We start from the raw sequence: 24,574 nt of genomic DNA, 5'->3' as shown, positions 1-24,574 counted from the left end.
CGCCGCCGAGCTGGCGATGTGGCCGGCCAGCCGGCGTGTAAACAGAGGGAGCAGCAGCGACCGCGGCCGCGCCAGCCCGGGGCAGTGAGCACGCCCGCCGAGACCTGCCCGCCGCCGCTGCCATGGCTGAAGTGCGCAAATTCACCAAGCGGCTCAGCAAGCCCGGCACGGCGGCTGAGCTCCGGCAGAGCGTGTCGGAGGCCGTGCGGAGCTCTGTGGTGCTGGTGAGTGGCCGGGGACGGGGCGTCCCGGGGGACGCGCTCCAAGCGGGAGCGATGCGGTGGCTTCCCGTGCGCAGGGGCCGGGGCAGGAACCGCGCTGGGGCGACCGCCCGGTGCGCTGTGCGCTCTTTCTCTGTTCCAGTAAGTTTTCGCACCAGCAGCCTCTTTGCCGGGGTCCGAGTCCCAGGCACCCGCTGACAGCGATCGGGCTGCCCGGCGCGGCGGAGGCGTGCGCCGGGATGCAAGCCGAGGGGCAAACCTGGGCTCGGACCGCTGCGGGGAAGGCGGGGGCTTCGACCCTGGGCCGGGGCCGGGGGCGTGAACTAGAGAGCGCATCTCGCGCTGCTCTGGATCTCGGGCACAAAGAGCCGGGGGCGAGGGCACAACAAGATCCCGATCCCCTCCTGCCGGCACCTGAAGCAGCCTAGGCGGAAGGATGCGATGAGCGTTTTGCACATTCACACTCGCGCGCGCACACACACCGTGTACACAAAAAAGAACCCCACCCAAAAAGCCCCGGGCGCCCAAGCTCCGGCGGGCGGTGAGAAGAGAGGAAGAAGAGCGACTTCCTCCTGCTACTGGGGAGAGAGAGGGTGGTGATATGTGTTGAAGGGGTGCTGCTGCTGCTGCCGCGGAGGGAGGGGACTGGAAACAACAGGGTTCCGCTGGCGAGTGGGCGCGGGGTTGGACGCCGCAGGGAGAAGGTGACCCCTGGGACACGCGAGCGCTCCAGAGGCAAAGGGATGGGGTCTTGGGGATTTGGGGGGAGATCGGTGTGACCGTCCAGGGATGGAGGACCTGGGTTCAGAGCCCCACCGCTGAGGGCTGGGGGATGGGGAGTCGAAAGCGCGCTGATCCCCTGGGAACCCTCCCAGCGCACCCTCAGCCTTATCCGGGTTGCCTGCCTCTGGAGGAAAGTGGACGGGTGCTAAGGGCCACTTGCCCCATCTGTTTTCAAGACCGTCGTTGCCAGTTTCCTGGATTAGTGAACAAACCCCCCAAAAGCAATTGGACTGCTTAATTAGTGTTTGTTTTGTTACTTTGTTTATTTGGGGTGTGTGTGTTTGTTTTTATCTCTCTCCATTCCCTCTACCTTACAGCCTGTCGTTTGCTGTGTTTAAATTTTACTATTTAAGAGAGGGCTCTTTTTGTTAAAACAACTTGTCATCGGAGGGAAACTTCACAGCTTTTCCTTGTAATATTTCTGTTCTTGTAGAATCAGCAGTAAAACCAACATTAAAGGGAGGCTAGGGGCCTGATCCCAACAATGGAGAAAGTTGACATTAGTGGGTGTTCTGGAAGAGGATCAAAGGCAAAATATATACCTTTGAGATAAAGATCTGATCCCTAATAGCTACAACTGTGCAAAGCCAAGTGACTTTAAAGAAATCTCTTTATCACGGCTGGACCCTTGAAGTTTAATCCTGCTGTTTAGTGGAGCAAAACCCAGACCTTTAATGTTGTTTTAATGGACTTGGCTCCTTGTGTGTTTCACTCTGATTTTGGAGTGTGGACCTATTGAGGTCAGATTGGAACCTCGTTTGTCATCACAGCCAGTTAAGAGAGGAAGGCCCGCTGTGTGCAGGGCATTTACACCAGGGATCTCATTTTGGGTGATTGTTAACAAGTGATTCAATCTGCCTAGCGCAGGGAACACTTTCCTAAATTCAGGTAAAAAGAAAACCTTCCTTAAGCAACGGTGGCTGGCGCTCTACATCATGTGAAGGGTGAACAGATGGTCTCAAGAGAATAAATGGAACTCAGCAAACCTCTGCTGGGATTTGAACAATATTTGACCTGCCATCCTTAGCAGGAGAAAGTTAACATTAGCATTTTTTCCCAGTTTTCTAGATTTTCAAAAAGATTGTGCACAGCACAGGTACAGAGGCTCCTTTCTAACCATTGATTCTGTGGCAAAGCTGGAAAAACTGTTACTGCGAGGTGACTCTTCCAGGAGATATTGCCAGTGGCTGTGGTTCCCTTGTCAGCCTAGCTTACTTGAGACCAAGGGTACTGATTTTTAGTGTGTACACCAGGCAATGCAGAAGAATGGTGTTTACTCATTACAGATTCTAGTAATCAAAGTCAATATCTGTTGAGTCTCTGCTATGTACAAGACATAGTGCTAGATGCCCTGTAACTATAAGGGAATGTGGATGACTTTGTTCATTTATTTTCATTAGTTCCAATCTGGGTGGGAGGGGGCGGGGGGAGTGTGTGTGTGTGTGTGTGTGTGTGTGTGTGCATAGAACACCCAGATTATGCACAACAATCAATTTTGGATTCTTCATATGCCTTAGTGAGTGCTATTAGTAAGCAGTTCAATTTTTAAAAATAAGGGAACAGTCTTAAATGGAGTATATGCTCCTAAATGACTCTCCCTTAGCCCCTGCTTTTCTGACACAAAGAGCTGTTAACCAAAGTTAGTAAAGCCATGGGTGGCTGGAGAGTGAGGGGACCACGTTGCAGCTGCCACCGTAACTTCCGATTCTTTTCTGATTTAAGCCCCAAGTGTTTATTAAAGGACAGCTGAGGTAGAATTTACACTTGCCACTATAATCCCAAGATACTCATGCAGCAAGTCAATCTTTCCTCTGGTATATCTCTCATTAGAGGCTGAAAAACCCACCAAGCTGAACAAACAGACAGTATTTTCCTGTTTAGGTTTTTTTTTTTTTTTTTTTAGGGTTTTACACCCTTGTTGGCACGTTGCTAAACATCATTCAGTTTTGCTCACTGTTCGAAAAATTCAGAAGGCCTGGGCTATATATAGCATGTCATTATATATTCAAACCTTCATTCAGTTCTCAGTACTTCCGTGAATCTATTAACTACATAATGTAACAGACAGAGAAGAAGGCTATTTCGATGTTGCATTTTCCTGTAAGTTCAGCATTTTGATAAAGGTCAGTGTTAACCCAGGGAAAGGGATAATTACAGAATCACCGGTGACAGATTTCTCCAGAGGGACTAGGGGAGGAATATTATAACCTGAGAGTGTATGTGATTAACATGGAAGTGTTTACATATACACGTTTAATGGCATTTTCGTTATACTTCAGGCTATAGCTATTTGTGCCTCAGAAGGAACAAGAGCATGCACTTGATAAACCTGTTGTATTATGGCTGCCCTTATGAGGGGCCACTGTGTCAGCCTGGGAAAGTCGCCTAGTAAGTGTTTCAGTACTGTTTGCTGCTGTGAGTATACCCTCAATTCCTTGTGCACCAAAGGATCAGGGAAGAGTTGCTAGATATTAGTGGATGTAGCCCCCTGAGGCAGGGAAATGCATGCGGGTCCCCTGGCTGGCACCGGCCAGATTCCATTCAATAGAGAAAGGCTCTCCAGAAGCTGAGAATGGCTGAAAAGCATCTGCAGCTGTTGTCTGCCCTCACCCGCCACACACAGCTACCTTTGCATGGAACGTTTATGTTCATATTTATGAAAGCACAAGAAACGAGGCAGCGCTTCTGCCCCTTCGTCCCAGGGGAATTTGTGGAAAGTATTTAGTACAGGACAGAACCCACAGCTTCATCTGTAGGGAGATGAGAATTTACCTTGTGGAATAAAGCCAGTTGCAACTTGAGCTTCTTGACCAAGCGTTTCTAGTTCAGAGAATTAGTTCAGCTCTCGATGAATGGAGAGTCGGGAAAGCTAACCAGAGTGTTGGCGCCTAATAAAATAGTCTCACTACTCCTCTGTTTGTTGGCTTCTGTGGGTTAGGAGGGCCCAGAGCAAGCCGCCCCTTGACGATTTGTTCAAAAGCCCAGTGCAGTTTGCGGTGGAACCAGAGAGGCTTCCTTGCTGAACCCTCGTTTAAGCACCAAATAGTAGGATTTGTTTTCTAAGACTGACATGTTAAAAAATCCTCTGGATTGAGTCTTTTCCTATTCTAATCATCAGTTAGCCTTCTTTCTTTAAACTTTTATTGCTTTATTAAATAATAAATGTATGTTTATCGTAAAAAAGTTAGAAAAACAGAAAAGTGAGAATAATCACCACCATCTCATTACCCAGAGGGAACTGTTAATATTCTAATGTATATACTTTGAGACGTGCTCTCTCTCTCTCTCTCTCTATATATATATGAAAATATATGGATTGAAAGAAATATATCATATATAAACCTGTGGATAATTTTCTTTGCTTATCGACATCTTATGAGTATTTCTTCTTGTCACTAAATATAAATACATAATCATGTTTAATGAGTACCCAAAAATCCATTATGAGTGTACCATAGATAATCGTCCTTTTATTGTTTGATGTTTTGATAGTTTCTAATTTTGTACTTTTATAAATTTGAGCTGTCCAGTACAGTAGCTACTGGCCACATGTGGCTATTTACTTTTCAATTTAAATTAGTTAAAAATAATCAGTTCCTAAATGTCACTTGCTACATACAGTTCAGGTGCTCAATAGTTGTGTGTGGCTGGTGGCTACCATATTGGACAGTATGGATAGAGAGCATTTCCATTATTGCAGAAAGCTTTCTTGGAGTGCTGGTCTAAACATTTGGATGAACATGTTTGAGAAGGCATTTTCAAACTTGCTAGATTGTCCCCTTAGGATAAATTTCTAGCGATGGAATTGCTTGCTCAAAGATTATATGCATTTTTAGTATTAAAAATTCCTCTTAAACATACCATTAAAATGCTCTGGATAAAGTTGTTCCAGCTTACCCTTTCACCAAGCAAAGTACGAGGGCATTCATTTCCCCTCCCTCAGGCCAACGCTGCTTAGCAATACTTTTTCATCTTTTCAGTCTGATACATCATATATTGCTGTTTTAATGTGCATTTTTTGATTACTCTTGAAGCTGAACAGTTTTTCAATGTGTTGACTGGCCATTCACATTTCTTCTTTTGAGGATTTGAGTGAACCTTCTTACAGACTTGTTTCCTTGTTTGTGATTCTTGCAGTAACGGTCTCCACCCTCCAAGATTCTTTATTGCTAAGTCTGGGGTGGGGCCAGGCATCTGTTGTCTTTAAAACCATGTCAGGTGATTCTGATGTGCACAAAAATGTCCCCTACACACACCCTGACAAATGATTATTTAGCTTCTCCTCTAACACCCACTACCTGTTAGAGGGCTATGTTAGAAAGGATTCTTGAGCCGAAATTTACTCTCTGTAAGTTCCATCATGGGCTAGGTCTAGCTCTGCTGTTTGGAGCCACACAGAATATGTTTTCTTTCTCTTTCACATAACAACCCTTCAAATATTTGGAGACAGCCCACCATGTTGTTTTAAAATTCACTCTTCACAAGGCCAAAGAGCCTTCATTTCTTTCCTTCATTTCTCACATGACTTGGTTTCAAGATTCTTCACATCATGGTCATCCTGTTTGGGCTCTTTTCCAAGTTTTCAATGTCCTACTTAAAATGAGCACAGGCTCGAGAGTCAGGCCTGGTCTTGAATCTGACCTCTGTCACCTGCTTGCATTGTGAAATGGGGCAAGTAATCTGGTCTCATTTTCCTCGTCTGCGAAATGGGGATAAATAGTAGCACCTCCTCTGTGGAATTCTTGTAAGGAGTAAAGGTAACATATGGAAAGTTTCTGATGTGTAAGTGATTCATAAAGGTTAAAAGAAGAGAGATCAGTTGGAAAAAACCTAGTATTCTAGAAAGGTCTACCATAGACTGTAATGGGGGGAGGGAGAGAGGGGTCAGTGTTTCTTACCTATTGTGGATGTGAGCCAAGAAGTCAAGGCTACATAATTCATGTCTTCTTGGTGTCTCAAGCAGTGGCTGGATTGCAGTGGGTACTCAGTATGTGTTTTGAGGGAAATACACTGGCAACAATGTGTAGATGGACTCAGTGTTTGGAGAAGAGCCTGGAGGCCAGGAAAGTCGTTAAAATATAGTTATATCGTTCAAGAGAGATAACATGGAAGTAAGGGGGAAAATGTAAGACATTTCAGTGATAAAATCAACATTATTTGGTGATTCTTGAAGGGGGAGGAGAAGCGGGGAGGCGGGGAGGAAGAGAGAGGAAGAGAGGAGGTGGAGTCAAGAAGAGTTTGAGGTTTCTCAGCTTGGGTAAACAGGAGGAAAAGCATGTTTGGTGAGAAGGGAAGAGAAAATAAAGTGAACAATCTGTATTTGAGAGAGTTGTCAGGACAAAGCCAGGTTTCAGTTAAGCAAGGTGGTGGAGAGAACATTCTAGGGAATGGCTGAGCATTGTTGTGTTGGCAAAAGAATGGGGTTCTTGAGGGTAGAGAGGAAAGTGTTGTAAGTGGGGTCAGGAAGAGCCAGGAAAAGGCCATGGCTGAGCGGACATAGATGAGATTGTAGGCTAGATTAGCTGATTGAAGAGGTTTGCACCTTTGGGGGTAATTAGGGAAGTAGGAGGCTGGGCAGGGAGAAAGGATCTGGAGGCCAGCCCCAGACTTCCAGTTACAATGGTGATGGGAAGTTAGTTCACCCCCTGGACAGATCTCACTCCTGGGGGCTGAGCAGCAGCTGTCCTAGCAGAGTAGTGGGCATGAGGGGCTGAGAAGCCTCCTTCTGAGGTGCCTAAAGAGGCTAATGGGATAGTTCCTGCCCTTAAGCGACTCACAAACCGCAAAGAGAGATTAGACGGATGCAGATAACTGAAATAGAGAAGGTAAAAGCCAGATAGGAGACTAGCGGTCCTGCCTTCTATCTCTTTGGCTGGTTAGTTATATCATCTCTGCTCGCCCTCCCCACCCCACCCCTCCCCGCCACCACCTTGGGCACTTTTTTGTGATCCTTAATGTTTTTCAAGACTTTGGTCCTTTTTTGGTCCTTTCTGGGTTCAACAAGGTTTAAATAGGCCTTTACTAGAGAACATTGTTAATCTCTATGGCATCTTTCACATTTATTTGACTACAGACCCCCCTTGCCCTGCCCTTTTTCTTAAAGCTCTTTACTCTTTTTTCTTTTGTTTTCTTTTCTTTTTCTTTTTTTTTTTGTGGCTGGCCAGTATAGAGATCGAACTCTTGACCTTGGTGTTATCAGCACCACAGAAATTCTTATATAGTGTGCGTGTGTAACTCACCTTGGTGTCCCCTTATTTAATCTCTGTGGACTGTAAGAAGTGGTTGCTACCTTCCAAAATTCCTGCGTTCCACTTCAGGAACCACCCTTGCTTGCTGGTTGCAATTCAGTTCAGGGGAGTAATTCACCTACCTGATTTTGCTTTCTCCTGAGATGTAGAATTGTCAGCAAGGCATGTTGAAAATTTATTAGTTTTCAAAAAGTTTTATTTAACACGGAAGGGGAGGCCAGAAACCACAAGAGGGAGAGGGAGCTGGAGCTATTTCTCCTTTTCTGTAAATCCTGACAGTACTTTTAGAGTACATTTCTCTCTGGCATTAGATCTCTTGGTTTCCTTTAGCTTTTGTCAGGAGTGCAGAGGAGTTGGTGGGTAACGTTAGCCTGTCGTTTATATAAATGTAGAGCCCGATGCCTTTTTGATTCTTTGGAGGGCCCCACCCTGAAGGCTTTCAGAGCAGAAACTGGAGTGGGGCAAAGGGACAGTTTCATTTTGCCTGTTAAGTTTGTGCTTGTTAGAGCAGAGTGGTTAAGTGTGTGGGCCCCAGAAGCACACTGCCCAAGTTCAAAGTTCAGCTCTACTTACTGGCTGGGTGACCTTGGGCCAGTTATTTAACCTTCCTGGGCCTTGGTAGCCCCCTCATGGTCTGGACAAAAGGCTTAAAAGGAACACTCAGAGCAGGGTTTGGCACATGGTAAGCACTGATGACTGTTGGCTCTCATTATCACTCCCAGGCTTTATGGTGGGCAAGAGAAGTCTTTTGTGTATGTGTTACAAGTCAACAGCCAGAAAAGTAAACTGGCAAAAGAGAAGCAGGTACCTTTGCTTTTTTTTTTTTTAACCTTGCTTTTTTATTTCCTTGCTCCAAATCATGTCCCAAAGGGTGAGCCACATGGCTGAGCCAAGAATAAGTTGACAGATCACTTTCAAATTATGTTTTTGGTAATATCCATTCCCAGTCTCACTTAGTCAAAATGAAAAGCCCAGTTGATATGAGCTAGGACTCTGGGTTTTTGGCAATTCCTGCCTTTGGACCAGTCTGATGAGTGAGTGGGAAGCCTCGTCCTCGGGTAGGAGAAGCACCCTGTCCTCTGCCTGGGGGGAAGGTTCTCCAGCCTGGGGAGCCTGAGTGCATGGCCTTCGGTGTGGTTTCTGCAAAGGATGAACAGAGGAGAATTGGCCTCTGTAAGCTTTCCTGTCCCTCTCAAAACTTTATTGATATCTCTTTCACTCATTAATCCTCACTTTTAAAAAGCAAATGAATATTGAAATTTAAATGCCTTTGTAAAAACCTATTTTGGAAACATGTATTTTAGTGGAAAATTTTAAAGCTTAAAGGTCTCCTAAGAAATTAATATCCTTTTATATTTGGCTATTGTAGTTTTGTGGTAGCAGGAAAAGTTCTGCTAAGAATCGTGTAGATCTCTGTTCCCAGCAGCGTCGATATGGTGGAAAAGGGGCCAACTGTTCCAGCTCCACGTGGTTTATCTATTGTCTGTGCACAACCTCGCACAGTCGTGCCTAAATCTGCTATTAATGATTTCCTGCAATTCTTCTCCACTTTATTTTTATTGCCTATTGAGTTTATTGTTCACGGGAAGTTATGTGTTTTTGCCTTTCTTGACAGCTTGTGTTGGATTGTATGTTTCAAACTGCTGAGAAATGTTTGAAGATATTCTGATACTTCAGCTTTCCCATCATATTCCTTTTCCTAATGATTGGAGATATTTCACTGGGTGAGATTTAACTAAGAAGTCAAGTGTTCTTCCAAGTCTCTAAGACAGAACATCTTTATTTGAAGTGTTTCACTGGTGTGTCAGAAAGCTGGGGAATTCATTTATACAAGATATTTTTTAAACGATAAGACCTAGTATTCTTATAGCTCCAATCTGTTGTGGCTGTTATGTCTATCACCTCGTATGTCTACAGGTCACTATTAAACACATACCATATCATCGCCTCTCTTTTATAATTGGGGAAACAGAGGCATGGTTTCAAGTGAGGCAGGATGTAGGTCATCCATATTTTCTAAACGACAAAACAGGTAAGGAACTCCAGGTGTCTCGATTTCTTTGGGTAATCATGTAATAAAATTCTAGTGTCTATGCCAGGTTCCACAATAAACCAAGTGGATGAAGCTCCTTCTGTGTGGTTTTGGTAATGATCTCTTTCTATTGGGAAACAGTGTTTATTTCTAAACAAGCTTAGGTCTCTTCGGTGGGAAAATAGGAGGTGAGGATGGAAACAAAACAAAACAGAACAAAACAAAACAAAAAGAGGGGTGGGGTTGTTATTGAGAAATGTGGGCAAGATCAGTATAGATTTTTCCTTGCCAAAGTAAGCTTAAGCATTTTGAGAACTTTTTGCAATTGGCCATTCCTCCTTTCTTTGCAGTTTGAATAACTAGATGGAAAAAAATTTCCAGAACACTGGCTCTGCAGAGGTACCTGGGATCATTTTCATGGAACTGTTTTTATGATTTTTTTTTCAAGTGGGTTAATGCTGTCCAAAAATAACAACATATATATTTCTTTCCATGTCTTTTATATCAGTAGTTTAGTTTTCCCTCTTGAGAAACTGCCAGTTTTATGCCTTGCAGGGCCTGTTGTCACAGTGTTCATGGTATGAATGGAAGAGTGCTGTTGGCATGGCCCATTTATTTTCATAGGTTAACAAGTTCCTAATGCTTCGGTGCATTAAATGGTTTCCTAGAGACCTGAAGGAGGAATGCCACCTTCTAAGGTGCCTACCTTACCACCAAGAAATAGCTTAAGTCCATGAAAGCTCTGAATCAGCTGTTGCATAAATTGAAGGAAATTGTTATTTGAAAGCTCACAGAGGCCAATAGCTGCTGTTGTGTGTAGGAGAGTGTTTAGGACATGCTCTATTGCTTGTGGAGCAAAGAAGGCTCTCCCTGCTAACTCGACCCCGGGGAGACTTGCTCCTCCACTATAGTGACCGATGGGACTGCTTGCAGAGGAACTTGGCCTCTGTCACTTCCAAACGGTCTGGCCAGATTCTCATCAGGAGAGTCAGAAGAGAATTCTGCAAAGCTTATTGCTTCAATTCCGTAATAGCAAACCCAGCTCCCTCTCCCTGCCTCCCTCCCTCCAGCCTCTGCTTGTAGCTGGAGCTGCTCTGACTTCCACGGTCAGCTCAGCACTTACCCAGGCTGAGACATCAGGGGACTCTCACACTCAGAGCTCAGGTTCTCAGCCTCAAGACTATAGGCTGCTGGTTTTGCCATCTGTCTTTAAAATCCATTTCTAGTCACTAGGTTTTGGTCTTCTTCCTTGTCCCCTTGTGTCATTGTCCCAGTCACTGTTTCCCTGTCTTGATCCCCCAGCCTATCTGTATCTAATCCCCTGCTTCTGTTTTCTGGCTAGTGGCCCAGTTCCTCTAGGAGTGAGTTCTGGTCTTGTTGCTGGGCCTCCTGAGGAGGGATGCCCTACCCTTGCCATGACCATATTACAGCTTGAGCTTAGCACAGGGCGACTGTGGACTGAGGGGTGAGTGTCTCTGCTTAGAGAACTCCGAGGAGGCAGAGTGATCAGGTCCACCAAGTGGCCCTGCTGAGGTCTGGACTAGACACACAGTGTATTAGTTTCCATTTGCTGCGGTAGCAAATTGCAATAAACTTAATGTCTTAAAACAGCACAGACTGATTATAGTTCTAGAGGTCAGAAGCCCGAAATGGGTTTCACTGGGTTAAAGCCACGGTGTCACCCAGGCCTCACTCCTTCCAGGTTGTAGAGGCTGCCCACATATTTTGGCTCATGGCCCCTTCCTCCATCCTCCAGCCAGCAATGGCTGGCTCTCTCACGTCATATCACTCTGACACTGCTCCTGTCATCATGTCTCCTTCTCTGACTTTGACTCTCCTGCCTCCCTCTTTCTCTTGTGATTGCATTGGTCCCACCCGGAGAATCCAGGATTATCTCCCCCATCTCAGAATCCTTAATTGAATCACATCCATAAAATCCCCTTAGTCATGTAAAGTAGAATATTCACAGGTTCCAGGGATTAAGATGTGGACATCTTTGGGAAACCATTATTCTGCCTGCCACGCAAGACATTGCTAGAGCTTGAGGAATGGTGGGATCCTGGGGTCAGACGGCATCCCAACATGGACCCTGGTATTACAGTGGAGGAGGAACAAGGATCTGATAGACTGGCAAACTGAGCCAGGTGCAGAAGTTTTCACAGAATTCGAGAGAGGAAGTACAATCTCTTTTGAGAATTTTGGCTGAAAGCAAGGCTTGCAGTCTGCAATTTCAATTCGGATGTTTTCTTAAATTCTTCATAATTAAATTTTTTTCCCCACACAGGACTCCCTTAGTCTGGAGTTCTTGTAGTGGGCACTGCTTTCAGACTTGAGGTGTTTCAGGATACAAGTTGGCCAGACATTTAGTAGGCACTTAGCCAGCTGAGGCCTATGGAATTTTCCCTCAGCTAAAGAAAAGAGTAAAGAGGTAGGGGTATGTGTATGTGTTTAAAAGAGAAAGGTATGGTTTCACATCACAGAGAATAACTCTTTGGCTGACAAGTCCCAAGATGCCTCTCGTATGTCCTGTGTCAGATGCTTCACCCAGCCTGAAGGTCAAGTTAGACCGGGCATGGTTCTCCTGCATTTTAAGGTAATCACTGGATTGCTTCCCAGAAATGGGTTTCTAAAACATATGGTTAGAGAAGCAGAGGGAAGGACTGGAAAATCTCTCTGAATTCCTTCTGGCTCTTGGATGATTTCAGTTGAGAGAGAATTTGAAACTTCCTCTCTCTACCAAATCCACTCACTCCCACCTCAGAGACACACATCATAAGAGCTTCCTGGCTGATCACATTGGCACCAGCCATCCTCACGGTGGCCACTAAAATATCCATGATGACCTGATGGCACAGAGCTTTACTGCCCTGAAGAAGCTCTCCATCATAGATGTGGATTGCGTTTTCTATTTTTACATCAATTCTAATCAGCCATGGCCATATTTCTCCCAGGCCCAGCCTATCTTGGGTAACTGACCTGGCTGTAGTGCATTGAAAATCATTATGTAAAAGGCTGGGGAAAGCCCCAGATTTTGTTTCAAAATCTGTAGAGACAAAATATACATGAACCGTCTTCACTTTCTCCTATCCCATTTTTTCCCTTTTTTCCACACAGTAGGAAAACAGTTTCATTTATCCTCATAAGCCATCTCAAAAATTCAGATGTTTTCAGTGGAATTATGTAAGATTTTTCTTGTATATTTATATGTGACTAACATCCACTCATTTTTAAATGTGAAAGGGTTTTAATGGTAGTCCTATTTAAGTCTTCTTTAGACAGTGGTGTTCATTTCTATAAATAAGGGTTCTTTCCCTTCAATCTGGCTTATTTTATTGTATTTTGTTCTGTGGATTTACGACTCCTTGTTTTGGAGCTTTTATTTTTCTACTGGCCTTCAGCTGAACTTCATGGCTTGTGGGTACCATGCATTAGATCAATGAGCTTCCTGACAGAGTTGATGCCTTAAAACCCTGGAACATCTGGGACTGTGCTATATATAGCAGAAGGAGCTAGAAAGCAAGTGTGTTGTTGGAGAGCGAGCTAGGGAGAGAGAAAGGTATGCTGAACTGTGGAAGATAGCTGCCTTGGCTGAGGGAAAAGATGGATACTTTCATTGGTTCCTGCTAAAATCCCAAGGGAAATGCTTTTAGAACTGTTGCTTGAAGAGAAGCAGGGAATCTATTTCCATTGATTTCTTTTTAATGGATTAAATCTACTTAGGGGCAAGGTAGTGGGGGGAATGGCAGAAGGCAAGACAAGGGCTTAATCTGAGCTAACTGAAGGATAAAGAAAGTTAAGACGAAAGGATGAGATCTTTTTCTGCATTGCAATACAGCAAGAAACCAGAGATTAAAATATTAACAGTATTTAATGAGAGTAGCAGTGTATGTTAGATGCAGACAGGAAGAAATCAAACCCTTTAGAAACTGTACTAGGTAAATGAAACAATTTTGTCTGGGACCAAAGGGGTGAGTAGACATTATTCAGGGGCTGCAGGCAGTGCACACTGTCAACTTACAGAATTCAAGACTCCACATCAATTCATTAAGGAATTTAGAAAATACTTGCATGCAGTTCTCTGCTGTATGTCATAGGTGGAACCTAGTTCTCCAACTTAGATGGAGGTTGGAGACGCATGGCCGCCAGACGCGTGTAGAGGCCTAATTTCTTTTGGGAGCTGAGTGTGGAGGGAGTCAGGTGCCAGGCCTGCCTGCCCTCCCTTCCTCCATTCTAGCCTCTGCCAGGGCAGCAAACCCTGCTTGACAGGAATGGTAGCAATGGAGGCTGCCCCTCTGAGCCCTTATGACTCTCTGAGAATGGCCCCCACTGGGGCTGGCCTCCTCTTGCTATGTCCCCTCCCTTCTAATGCACTTTCTTCCCCTTTCCACCTTCTGCTACCCCCTAACTGTTCTCCGCTCATTCTGATTGTGCTCAACTGCTGCTCCTGGTGTTCACCTCTGCAGCGTCACCTTCCAGGAGAATCTGTGTGTCTGGCTCACTGATCCAGCCCCAGTACCAGTGCTCCCCCGTAGCCAGCACCTTGGCTTCTCCCTTCCACCATCCTCTGGGAAATGTCAGTTCTACTGTGGACACTCGCCTGCTCTCCCCTTCTCATCTTCTCACCTCTTCTTGCCCTCTTTCTTCTGTTTGACCAAAAAGTGTTCTCTGTGGGACAGTCATCCCTGTGTTTATTTTTTTTTAACCTTTAACCATCTAAGGATGGAAAATTCCTAATGCCTGAGCTAGCGATGTCTGGGTGCCTTTTCTGGAAATCCAGTGGCTTGGGTGCCAAGGGAATGTTGTAGAGCTATGCATCTGGCAAGGTTGTCCCCTAAAATGTCCTGGCTTTGGATTTTGTTCCAACTGAAAGAAGGGGTGGTTCTATCTGTGAAATTATGGAATTAGAATGAAGAGTTTAAGAAATGATATAATTACAGCTACAGAGCCCAGTTTACATGGCTTTGTTTTTTCTGCTGGGTTTCATGGAGAAAGAGTGGCCTTTGGCTTAGGAGACCTTTCAAAAGTGAAATCCTTTTTCTTGAGAGATGAATGAAGTTCCTGCAGTGCAGTATAATTGAGCATTTTGCTTTGTTGGAGTAATTACTTGGCAGAGGCCAGGTACATTTCAGAGTAACCCAAGTGGGTCTCATGGGGGAGCAGGAGCATCTGCCCAGTTGTTACTAGGTGGAGTTGAGTAGGGGTACCCCACCATCATGTTTCTTGCCCCTCCCTGGAGAAATAATTTGGTCAAGGGTTTTTCCACATGTCCCTAGCCACGCTGAACCATCACTGGTCTTCAAACACACTCTTGTACTTTCCTACCTCCATACCTTTGCACATGCTGACTCCTCATCCTGGAATGCCTTCCAAACCCTTCCCTGCTGAAGACAATTCTATCTGTCTGCACAACTTAGGTCAAATGGCCATTTTCCATTCCAGGAATGGATAGCTCCTTCTGTAGTTGTATAGCCTCCTACCAGTTGTATTGGTTTCCCATGGCTGCCATAACAAGTTACCACAAACTGGGTGGCTTAAAACAATAAATTTATTCTCTCATAGTTCTCTAGGCCAGAAGTCCAAAGTCAGTATCACTGGACCTCATTCCCTCAGGAGACTTTGGGAAAGGATCCCTTCCTTGCCTCTCCTGGCTCTGGTAGCTGCCAGCATTCCTTGGCTTGTGGCCACATCACTCCAGTCTCTCCTCTGTGGTCACATTGTTTTTTCCTCTTTGGTCTGTGTCAAATCTCCCTCTGTCTCTTTCTTATAAGAACACTTGTGATGGCATTTAGGGCCCACCCTGATTATCCAGGATGTTTTCCTCATATGAAAATCCTTAATTTAATCATATCAGTAAAGACCCTTTTGCCGTAAGTTAATGTTTGCAGGTTCCAGGGATTAGGATGGGGGCATATTTGGGGGGACCATTTTTCAGCCTGCCATGTTAGTCCTTTGGTTTTAGAGAGGATTGATTTCATTCTGCCTTATAGCTATAGTTGTTGACAGCTTCTCTTGTCCATTAGGATGCAAATGCTTTAAGGAGCTGGCAGGAGAAAGCTAATGCATAGTAGTCAGTGACAGAAGGGCCCAGCAATTCCACTGACATTCTGTGGTACCTTGGACAGACTATTTAACTTCCTTGTGTTCATTTCTAAAATGGAAATAATAACCAACCTCAATGGGCCTTGCAGAATTCTTTATAATAGCAAAAGAAAAAAAAAACTTCTAAATGTTCGAAAGTAAGGGATTGGGCAAATATATATCCATAAACCAGAAAACCATGCAGTTGTTAAAATGCCATGTGCATTTATTTATTATTGATATGGGAAAAGGTTTAGGTTATGAAACAGCATGCAATATACTTCGTAAAATAATGCATATGTGATATATATGGATTTACTTAATCACTGTGTCTCAGTTTTGTCATCTGCAAAATGTAGATAATGATAGTACTGACTTCACAGGGTTACTGCAAAGATTGAGTAAAATAATACAGTAAAGCACTTAGAACAATGCCTGGCACATAGGGAAGCACTGAATAAATGTAACTATTAGTATTATTATTATATTTAAAGAAAACATTCTCAAAGGGGGTTTGTGTGTTTATAATGTATGCATGTATATAATGTGTGTGTGTATAATATCAAGAATGCCCATCTCTGGATGGTGGGATTATGAGTAAATTTTATTCTTGCTTTATATTTTCTGTTTTTAAAACGTTATTTATTTATTTAACATTGAGCATTAGTATTTTTATAATCAGGAAAAGTGGAGTCCAAGACAAGAACCATACTTTCAGGGTTGCTATATTTATGTGGCATATATGACAAATAGTATCTATATAGTAATTAGCTATTATTTTTAAGATAATTTATCCTATAATCCTGCAGCTCCTTGCCCAGCGCTTTGCACATCTCAGACTCTCTGTCTGTTGAATAAAATTAGGATGCTCCAGAAATTAGAGACTACAATACCCATTTGCTTTTAATTCCTGTCTTCTTAAGTATTCCCTGAACTTTGATCATAATGTGTTTTCTAAAAAGTGAAGTATTGAAAGATATGTGTATATGTGTGTGTGTGTGTGTGTGTGTGTATATATATATATATATGCCTGTACATCTACATATATCTACATAATATTTCATATTATCTTTATAATTTTTGACAGGCAGAAATATCCTGAATTTTCTGAAATGTAAGTTAAACTAGCTTCCATCTTTCTTGCATGTGAAATGTGACTCAGTTTGTTGATACTGGAGTCATCCTTTGCTCCCATTAATAAGATTAATCACTAGAGGGACTTAAATTTTAAGTAAAGCTAATTAATAGGTTATATGCATTGATATTGCAAGAATCTCTGGTTGCTATTTTCCTGACTTTAAACATGCTGTATCTTTGTTTATTTAAAATAGTCTTTAGACTTCTTGTGGATTTAAAAACAAATGGATAAGAGAATTACTGATGAATTAGGTGCTTTGAAATGGAAGGTTTGGCCTCTGACATTTAAAACAAATAGATTATGGTGCACCTCTTAGTAAGCAGGGTCTCTTTTCCCCTCTGTACTGTGTGTCTTTTCTTTTCTATCAGCATGTACATCTTTGAGTTCATTTCTTTCTTCTTGCTTCTGTTCTTCTGTCTTCTCTCCACTACATCTTTCACTTTTTTTCTTTCCAACTCCCAATTTGATTATAATATAAAACTGATATATAAAAATGATTTGTTATATTTAAACTGAGTTTTGGATATTTCCTCTTCCTAACTTAAAAAGTAGGAGGAGGGAGGGATGAATAGGCTGAGCACAAAGGTATTTAAGGGCAATGAAGCTACTCTGTATGATACTGTAATGGTGGATACATGTCATTATACATTTGTCCACACCCATAGAATGTACAACACCAACAGCAAACCCTAACATTCACTGTGGACTCTGGGTGATGATGATGTGTCAATGTAGGTTCTTTGATTGTAACAAATGTTGCACTCCAGTGGGGGATGCTGATGATGGGGGAGGCTGCGTATGTGGAGGGGAGGGCAGGTGGTATATGGAAACTGAACTCACTATTTTCTGCTCAGTTTTGCTCTGAACCTAAAACACTCTAAAAAATAAAGTCTATTTAAAAAAGTAAGATGCATGAAATATTTTATTTTTCTTTTTGTTAAAAAAAATAAACTAAATGTAGTTCATTTGCGTTTATGTGGATCTTTAATTTTTCTGCTTGCCAATGGTCCTAAATAGTTACTACAAATTTATTTTTGGCCCATCCTTTGTAGTCTGGAAGGTTGCATTCCCAGCTCTCTTGCCGACTTGTTTGACATAATTATGAAGACTAACTAGCTAACGTGGGTTGAACATTTTGAAGGCTTTGGATGAAAGGTGCTAGGTAAAGCAAAGCAATTTTATTGTTAGAGTGGGGGATTATAAGTCAAGTTTGAAGGCCTACTCCTCACTGTGTGACTGTGGAGGCAACACACCCATGGATTTGGTATGTGAACTATTGAAATCATGGTGAAGAGGTGCCTGCTGATCATAGTCAGGCTTTTAGTACAGCTGTGTTTGCTCAGTGAAGACCATCTGTAAATCAAATTTCGGCAAATAATTTAGCATATGCCGTGGGAATCTGACTTTTAAAGAACTTTATTGGAATCCTTTAGCAAAGCAAAGAATCCTTTTGTAATGCAAATGACCACCCACTAATTTATATCTTTTGTGAGGGAGGATTTTGTAAGGTAGGATTTAAGTTTTTGTAACAGCCCAACACTCCTATGCCATTTAAAATCAGATTGTTTCAGTGCCTGGGAGAGAAGAATCACTCTGGGAAGTTGTGTTAATTCCTCAGACCTGAAGAAGGCATTTAGTCAATTATTGTTTCTGGGAACTAAATAATACCCTTGTCACCTGAAAGATTTAAAATAGCCTTTGTAAGTGGCTCCTTAGTTTCTGAGAGAACATGACTCATTCCTTCATTGTAACCTGGAAGAAATCCAAGTGTCAGAAGAAACAGGGAAATTGACTTAAGTTATACTACTAAACATCAGTACTAGTGGTCTTAAATATTAGGAAACCAATCGGATATAGGTGAAAAGTTAATGGTTGGAGCCATTATATTAGGTTGTGGCTGAAAGGGTGAAGGTTGGACTGGCAGTTCTTCCTAGAATATTCCTTGGGGAAATTCTTGCCGGTAGCATTAAGTGTCTTGAGTTCTGGTTGTACTCTGTGTACCATAGGTTGTCTTATTCTTCTGTCCAGGGAGCCTACCTCCTACCTCCCACCCCCTGCATTTCTGACTGCCCCATGCTTACACAGGGCCCCATGTTTTTTCTGCTAGCTTTACTTAGGGTTGCTTCCCCCTCGAGCAGCCTTTGGATCCATCTTCTGCGCATGACCAGTGAAAGGCAACTAAGTGTATTAGACTTAATTGCGTTTGTGCTGGGCGATAGACTGCATTCCTGTACCTCTTAAAACTCATGTTCTTGACAATATAAAGTGGGGGTGTGGAAGGTGAGGTTCTCCAAATCTGGGTTAGCCTTTGCCTTTTGTTGACCTCAGTGGATGCCAGTTAATGGAAAAATATGATCAGGGTTCACCCTATGGAATCATTGCTTAATATTGTAGATGACTCATTGGAATTAGTATGTTAGAAAATCACTTCCAGATGTATAAAAGAAACTTTTCCAAAAGGAAGAAATAAACTCTGGATTAGTTTATATTTTTTTAAAATGATCTTAGAACCCAAATCAAATCTCTTTGTACGTGTTTAGTCAACATATATTTGGAGTTCTAAGTGGTATGAACTCGTTTACTTACTTTTAGACTGACATCTGCGTAAGTGGGGGGCTGCATTCAGCCTGCCTCCCCATCCCATATCAACTTCTGCCGTCTTCTCACAATGATGAATGGTCTGGAAACCTTACCTACTCCTTCAGGCTCCAGCCTCATTCCTTATTGTTACTAGCAAACATTTATTGAGCATTCCTATGTGAAGGCACTTTGCTAGATACTGTGAAGGATGGAAGAGAAATAGCTCATTGGAGAGCAGCAGAAGTTTGAATAGTAGAGCAAAGTGACTGAGAATGTGAGCTCTGGTGTCAGCATCTGTTTTGAAATGCCACTTTCTGGCTGTGGAATATTGGGAAAGTTACTTAACCTTTCTAGGTCTCAGATTCTTTTTTTATAAAATGGAGGAATGGTGGTAATAATACCTAATTCATAAGTGTATTAGTCTGTTTCTGTTGCTTATAACAAAATACCTGGAACTGGGTGATTTGTAAGAAAACCAAATTTATTGCTTACAGTTTCAAAGGCTGGGAAGTTGAAAGACCAGGGAACACATCTGGTGAGAGTCTTCTTTGGTGGTGGCTTCACAGCAATGCAGGGGTCTCACATGGCAGAAATGGCAGAGCAGAGAGATATTCTCATGTGCTCTCCTTTTAAAGCCCTCAGAACCACGCCCCTGACCTCCATTATTAATCCATTCACTATGGCACGGTCCTACAGTCCAATCACCTCTTCAAGGTCCCACCTTTCAATTATTGTAATAGGATTTTCCACCCACTCAATACTGTCACAGTGGGGGCCAAGTTTCCAATACCTGGAACTTTGGGGGACACAATTTAAGCTTCAGTGAGTTTGGGGGGACATTCAATCCACAGCAGTAGGTTTGAGGCCTAAAGGAGATAATCCATGGTAAACACTTGGCATAGGTTAAATGCTAGCTATTATTATTCCTCTAATATGACTGTGTGTAGTTTGTGTGTGAAGGAGGAACATGAGACCTAAGTTCTAGACTACACTCTCAGAAGTAACCACAGTGTCTGATTTTTGGAAGTCTCTTTAAGTTTACTTCACTCCTGCAGAGAATTCACTGGCTTCTTGTATTCAATGAATTTTTAGCTGAGCCCTGTTAAAAGAGGTAATGTGTTGTCATCTCCTTGGAAGCACCAGATAACAGATTCTGTAGCTCCTGCAATAGTCAGAAGGAAAGTATTCATAAGTAGCATGGCTTGGAGCTCTTGCAAAAGCCAAGTCTGTTCTAATAAGGTGTTTTTGGTAAATAAAATCTTATGTTTTGCATCCTACTTATTTTTCACTGTTTACCTGTTATCAGGTTGTGTTTGAACAGTTTTCTACTGAATGTGTATTCTCCTAGATCGCAAATGTAACATCGGTAAATGTGTTTCTATACTAGAACGTGATAAATATCTAAACTTGAAAACTTATCGGAAGAGGGAAAGATCATAACTATTACTGTTCCATAGAGATTTATATCTCTACTCTTTTTGAACAGTTAAAAATGTTTAGAAATTTGTGAAATTCCTGCAGAAACTCATATAGTAGTGAAGAGCATGCAGTCCAGAGTTAAACAGCCCTGGCTTTGAATGCTGACCATATTAGTTTCCTATTGCTGCATAGCAAATTACCACAAATTTAGCAGCTTACAATAACATACACTTATTATTTCACGTTTCTCTGGGTCAAGAATGGGCAGGATTCACCTGGATTCTCTGCTCACAGGTGTTAGCAGTACTGTTCTCATCTGGAGGCTCAGGGGCCTTTTCCAAGCTCATTTAAGGTGGCACAATTCAGTTCCTTGTGGTTGTAGAACTGGTTCCATTTTCTTGCTGGCTGGCAGCTGGTGGTCACTTTCAGCTCCTAGAGGATACCCTCAGGTCCTAGCCAGGTGGGCCTCTCATCACATGACAGCTTACTTCTTCAAAGCCAGCAGGCGAATCTCTCTCCGTGGGATGGGCCCAGTCATTCTTCTAGAGATCACCTGATTAGGTCTGGCCCACTCTGGATAATCTCCCTTTTGATTAACTCAAGGTCAATTGATTAAGTAACCTAATCTTATGCTATCCACAGGTCCCACTTACATTTAAGAGGAGGGTAGACCAGGAGACAGGAATCTTAGGGGGCATCTTAGAATTCTGCCTACTATACTGACCATATCACTCACTTGGGCAAGTTGCTTACCCTCTCTTAATCTGTTTCCCCATTGATAAAATGTGAGTAATGATACTATTCTCTACCTCATAAGGTTATTGCTAGAATTATATGAGATAACACACTAAAGCATTTAGCACGGCACCTGGTGCGTAGTGGGCTTTCAGTAAATGTTAGAATCAAGGTAGGGAAGAGCTACTTTTCTTCCCTCCTACTTTTTCCTTCATCCTTTCCCCCCGCAATGAAATGGCTTTGTAGGTGGAACACGTGATCATATGCTGAAGAAGTTGAGGATTTTTCTAACGATTTAAGTTAAATACAAGAAAAAAAAAAAGGATTTCCTGAGAATAAAGGATATTTAACACTGAAATGTCTAAGCCATTTGCCTTAGCATGTCTAGGTGAAGGCCTTTCTAGAGATTTGATTCTTTGCTAACTGAATGCAGGTACAGTACTCAGTTCATGGTCTCCCCTGACCTGGGGTTTGAGGTGTGTTTCCTAGGTAAGGTAAAGGCTTCAGATGTTTGTCTACTTTCAAAAAGAACAGTTCAGTAGGTCAGTGATCTACAATTGGCAATACCTTGGAATAACAAATCAGTAGTTTGTAGCAAGAGATATCAATTTACAGAACCTGCACTGGGTTTTTAACCTTCAGTCTAAAGATATTCAGCAGTTCAGCCTTAAAATAGACCTGAAATCTACACTTAATTTATATGAGTTACTGAGACACAGCCATTTCAGGGGTTTTGAGTGTGGTTCCAGGGCCATCGCTAGAAGAAAACGAATATGTGTTGCTTCTTCTTGTTGTCTGTAGAAATTGATCATATTTTAGTAATACTTAGAAAATAAACTCCCACATGACAAATAGTTGTTTAGAAGCCCCAGTTTGCAGGTGGGAGTGTTTAGAGTGAGAGTGAGGAAGGGAGAGAGGTTAAGGGAAAAGAAACAAAGGGCAGAGGGATAAGAAAAGGAATGCCTGCTATTCACAAACAGGGAATCACTTCTGGAGAGTTTGATTCTTCATGATGGAACTGAACTTGGGTGTCACATTTCACAATAATTACTTACCACTCCATTCAGTAGTCACCAATCTGCATGTTTATCTTCCATGTGAGAAGTTTGGGAGATTGAGTGGGTAATTAAGAACCAGCCAGGAAAAAGGAAGGTGGTAGAGCTGGGGAACCTTCTAAGCCAGTAAGATCTCATGTCCACACCACCCTGCCCGCCCCCACTGGGCTCACTACCATACCCAGTCTAGGTTCCTTTTCTGTGACTCTCCCAAGTACACAAGTGTCCTACAGCATGGGCTCCCTAAGGAGGAGCCAAGCTGGGGGATGAGTCATGAATAGTAACTTCCTTGATAAGACCTCAGTTCTTGCTCCTTTACCCGCAGAAGGGTAAAAAGGTGAGATATAAGGCTTCCCTTTCCCATCTACGCTTTATGCTGTTTGCTTGCTCCCTAAAAATTTTACCTGTACCTTCTTTAAAAAAAAAAAAAAGTTGATTAAAAACTTTTCACATCAGAGGGCACTATCAAGAGATCGAAAAGGCAACCCACACAAAGGGCAAAAATATTTGCAAAGCATATGTCTGATAAGGGATTATTATTGAGAATATATAAAGAACTCCTACAACTCAACAATGACAACAAAAAACCTGATTTAAAAACAGGCAAAGGACTTGAGTAGACATTTCTCTGAAGAGGATAAACAAATGGCCAATAAATGCATGAAGATGCTCAACATCGTTAGTTGTTAGGGAAATGTAAATCCAAACCACAGTGAGCTACTACCTCACACCTACCAGGTGTGAAATCCTACCAGGATTGTTGTTATCCAAAAACCTAGAAAATAATAAGTGTTGGGGAAGATGTGGAGGAACTAGAGTGCTTGTGCATTGCTGGTGCAAATGTAAAATGGTGCAACTGCTGTGAAAAACAGTTTGGTGGTTCCTCAAAATGTTAAGTGTAGAATTACCATATCATCCAGCAATTCCCCTTCTAGGTGGAATTGGGAACTTCTCCCCAAAAGAACTGAAAGCAGGGACTCAAACAGATACACATCGATGTTCACAGCAGCATTCATTATTCACAATAGCCAAAAGGTGGAAACAACTAAAATGTCCATCAGCAGATGAATTTTAAAAAGTGGTTTATCCATACACTGGAATATTAAAAGGAATAAAATTCTGACCCAGCTACAACATTGATGAACCTTGGAAACATTACGTGAAGTGAAATAAGCCAGGCACAAAAGGACACGTTTTGTATGATTCCACTTATATGAGGTACTAAGAATAGGCAAATACATAGAGACAGAAAATAGATTAGAGGTTACCAAGGACTGGAGGGAAAAGAGAGTGGGGAGTTAGTATTTAATGGGTACAGAGTTTCTGTTTGGAGTAATGAAAATTTGCAGAACAATGTGAATGTACTTAATGCCATTGAAGTGTACACTTAAAAATGGTTAAAAGAGTACCTTTTGTATTTTACCACAGTAAGAAACTTCTCCCCCCACCAAAAAAAAGTTGATTTTATGCTTTTGGGTTATAACAGCAATACTCGTTTGTGCTAGAAAACTCTGGGGGAAAACAGAAAAGGAAAAAGAAGAAATCACCTAGAACTCCACCACTCAGAATACATAAACTTTTAATGTCTTAATTTAAAGATATTTCCTTTTAACTATCCTGCCCTTGTCAGTAAAAGTGACAGTCACTTTCTACCACTTCCTGTATAGATGGTACAATGGCACCTACTTATTCCCCAGTGAAATTTCGGTGTCTTGATCCACAAACAGAACAGAAAGAAAAATGGCCTCTGAGTAGGAAAAACAGAGCTGCACCCATCCTCAGCAGCGAGGTGGCTCTCAGGCCAGGGCCACATCATGGGGCAGCTGCTGGGACGAGCACAAGACCTGGGGTCAGCAGGCCTCATGGGAAAAGATGTAATAAGGCTTTAAAGCCTTTGGTCATACTCATGCTACACACTGAGCCCTGGAGCAGCATCACGTTTAGCTGACACCGATTCAAGTCCTGGGTGTACCGAATGTGGTTCTTGCTTTAAGAGATGGGGAGGGGCTCTTATCTCTTGTGTCCACTCTCAGCTGTTCTGTCCACTGACTGCCCCCAGGGCCTTCCGAAAGGAGCTCTGGCCAGGGAACCCTGAGAGAGAGAAAGATGCTGGAGCTTTGCAAAGGGGCTGCCTTTGCCTGTTTGCCTGGTGAGCCTCCTGCTTATGTTTACAAGAAAGCAGAGGCATGCCCCTGACTGGCCAGAGGCTGCACCTGCCACAGTCGGTGCCAGTGCGTTCCTGGATTCCTGAAACTCTCACTGGGCTAGGCCTGCATCGAGCAATG

At 42.8% G+C, this 24,574-nt stretch overlaps 1 protein-coding gene across 1 annotated transcript in view; it reads left to right on the top strand.

Moving 5' to 3' along the window:
* Positions 1-23: 23 nt before the first annotated feature.
* Positions 24-24,574, top strand: part of DOCK11 (dedicator of cytokinesis 11) — a 170,557-nt gene continuing 146,006 nt past the window's right edge. The window contains exon 1 of the mRNA XM_008569403.1: positions 24-224. Within this exon, the coding sequence (XP_008567625.1) occupies positions 123-224 (102 nt within the window). The 5' untranslated portion in view covers positions 24-122. The remainder of the gene's footprint in view (positions 225-24,574) is intronic.

The sequence above is a fragment of the Galeopterus variegatus genome, unplaced genomic scaffold (assembly GCF_000696425.1).
Source record: "Galeopterus variegatus unplaced genomic scaffold, G_variegatus-3.0.2 Scaffold492, whole genome shotgun sequence".
NCBI lineage: Eukaryota > Metazoa > Chordata > Mammalia > Dermoptera > Cynocephalidae > Galeopterus > Galeopterus variegatus.
The sequence above is the reverse complement of the archived record's forward strand: the minus strand, read 5'-3'. Positions and strand labels throughout refer to the sequence as shown.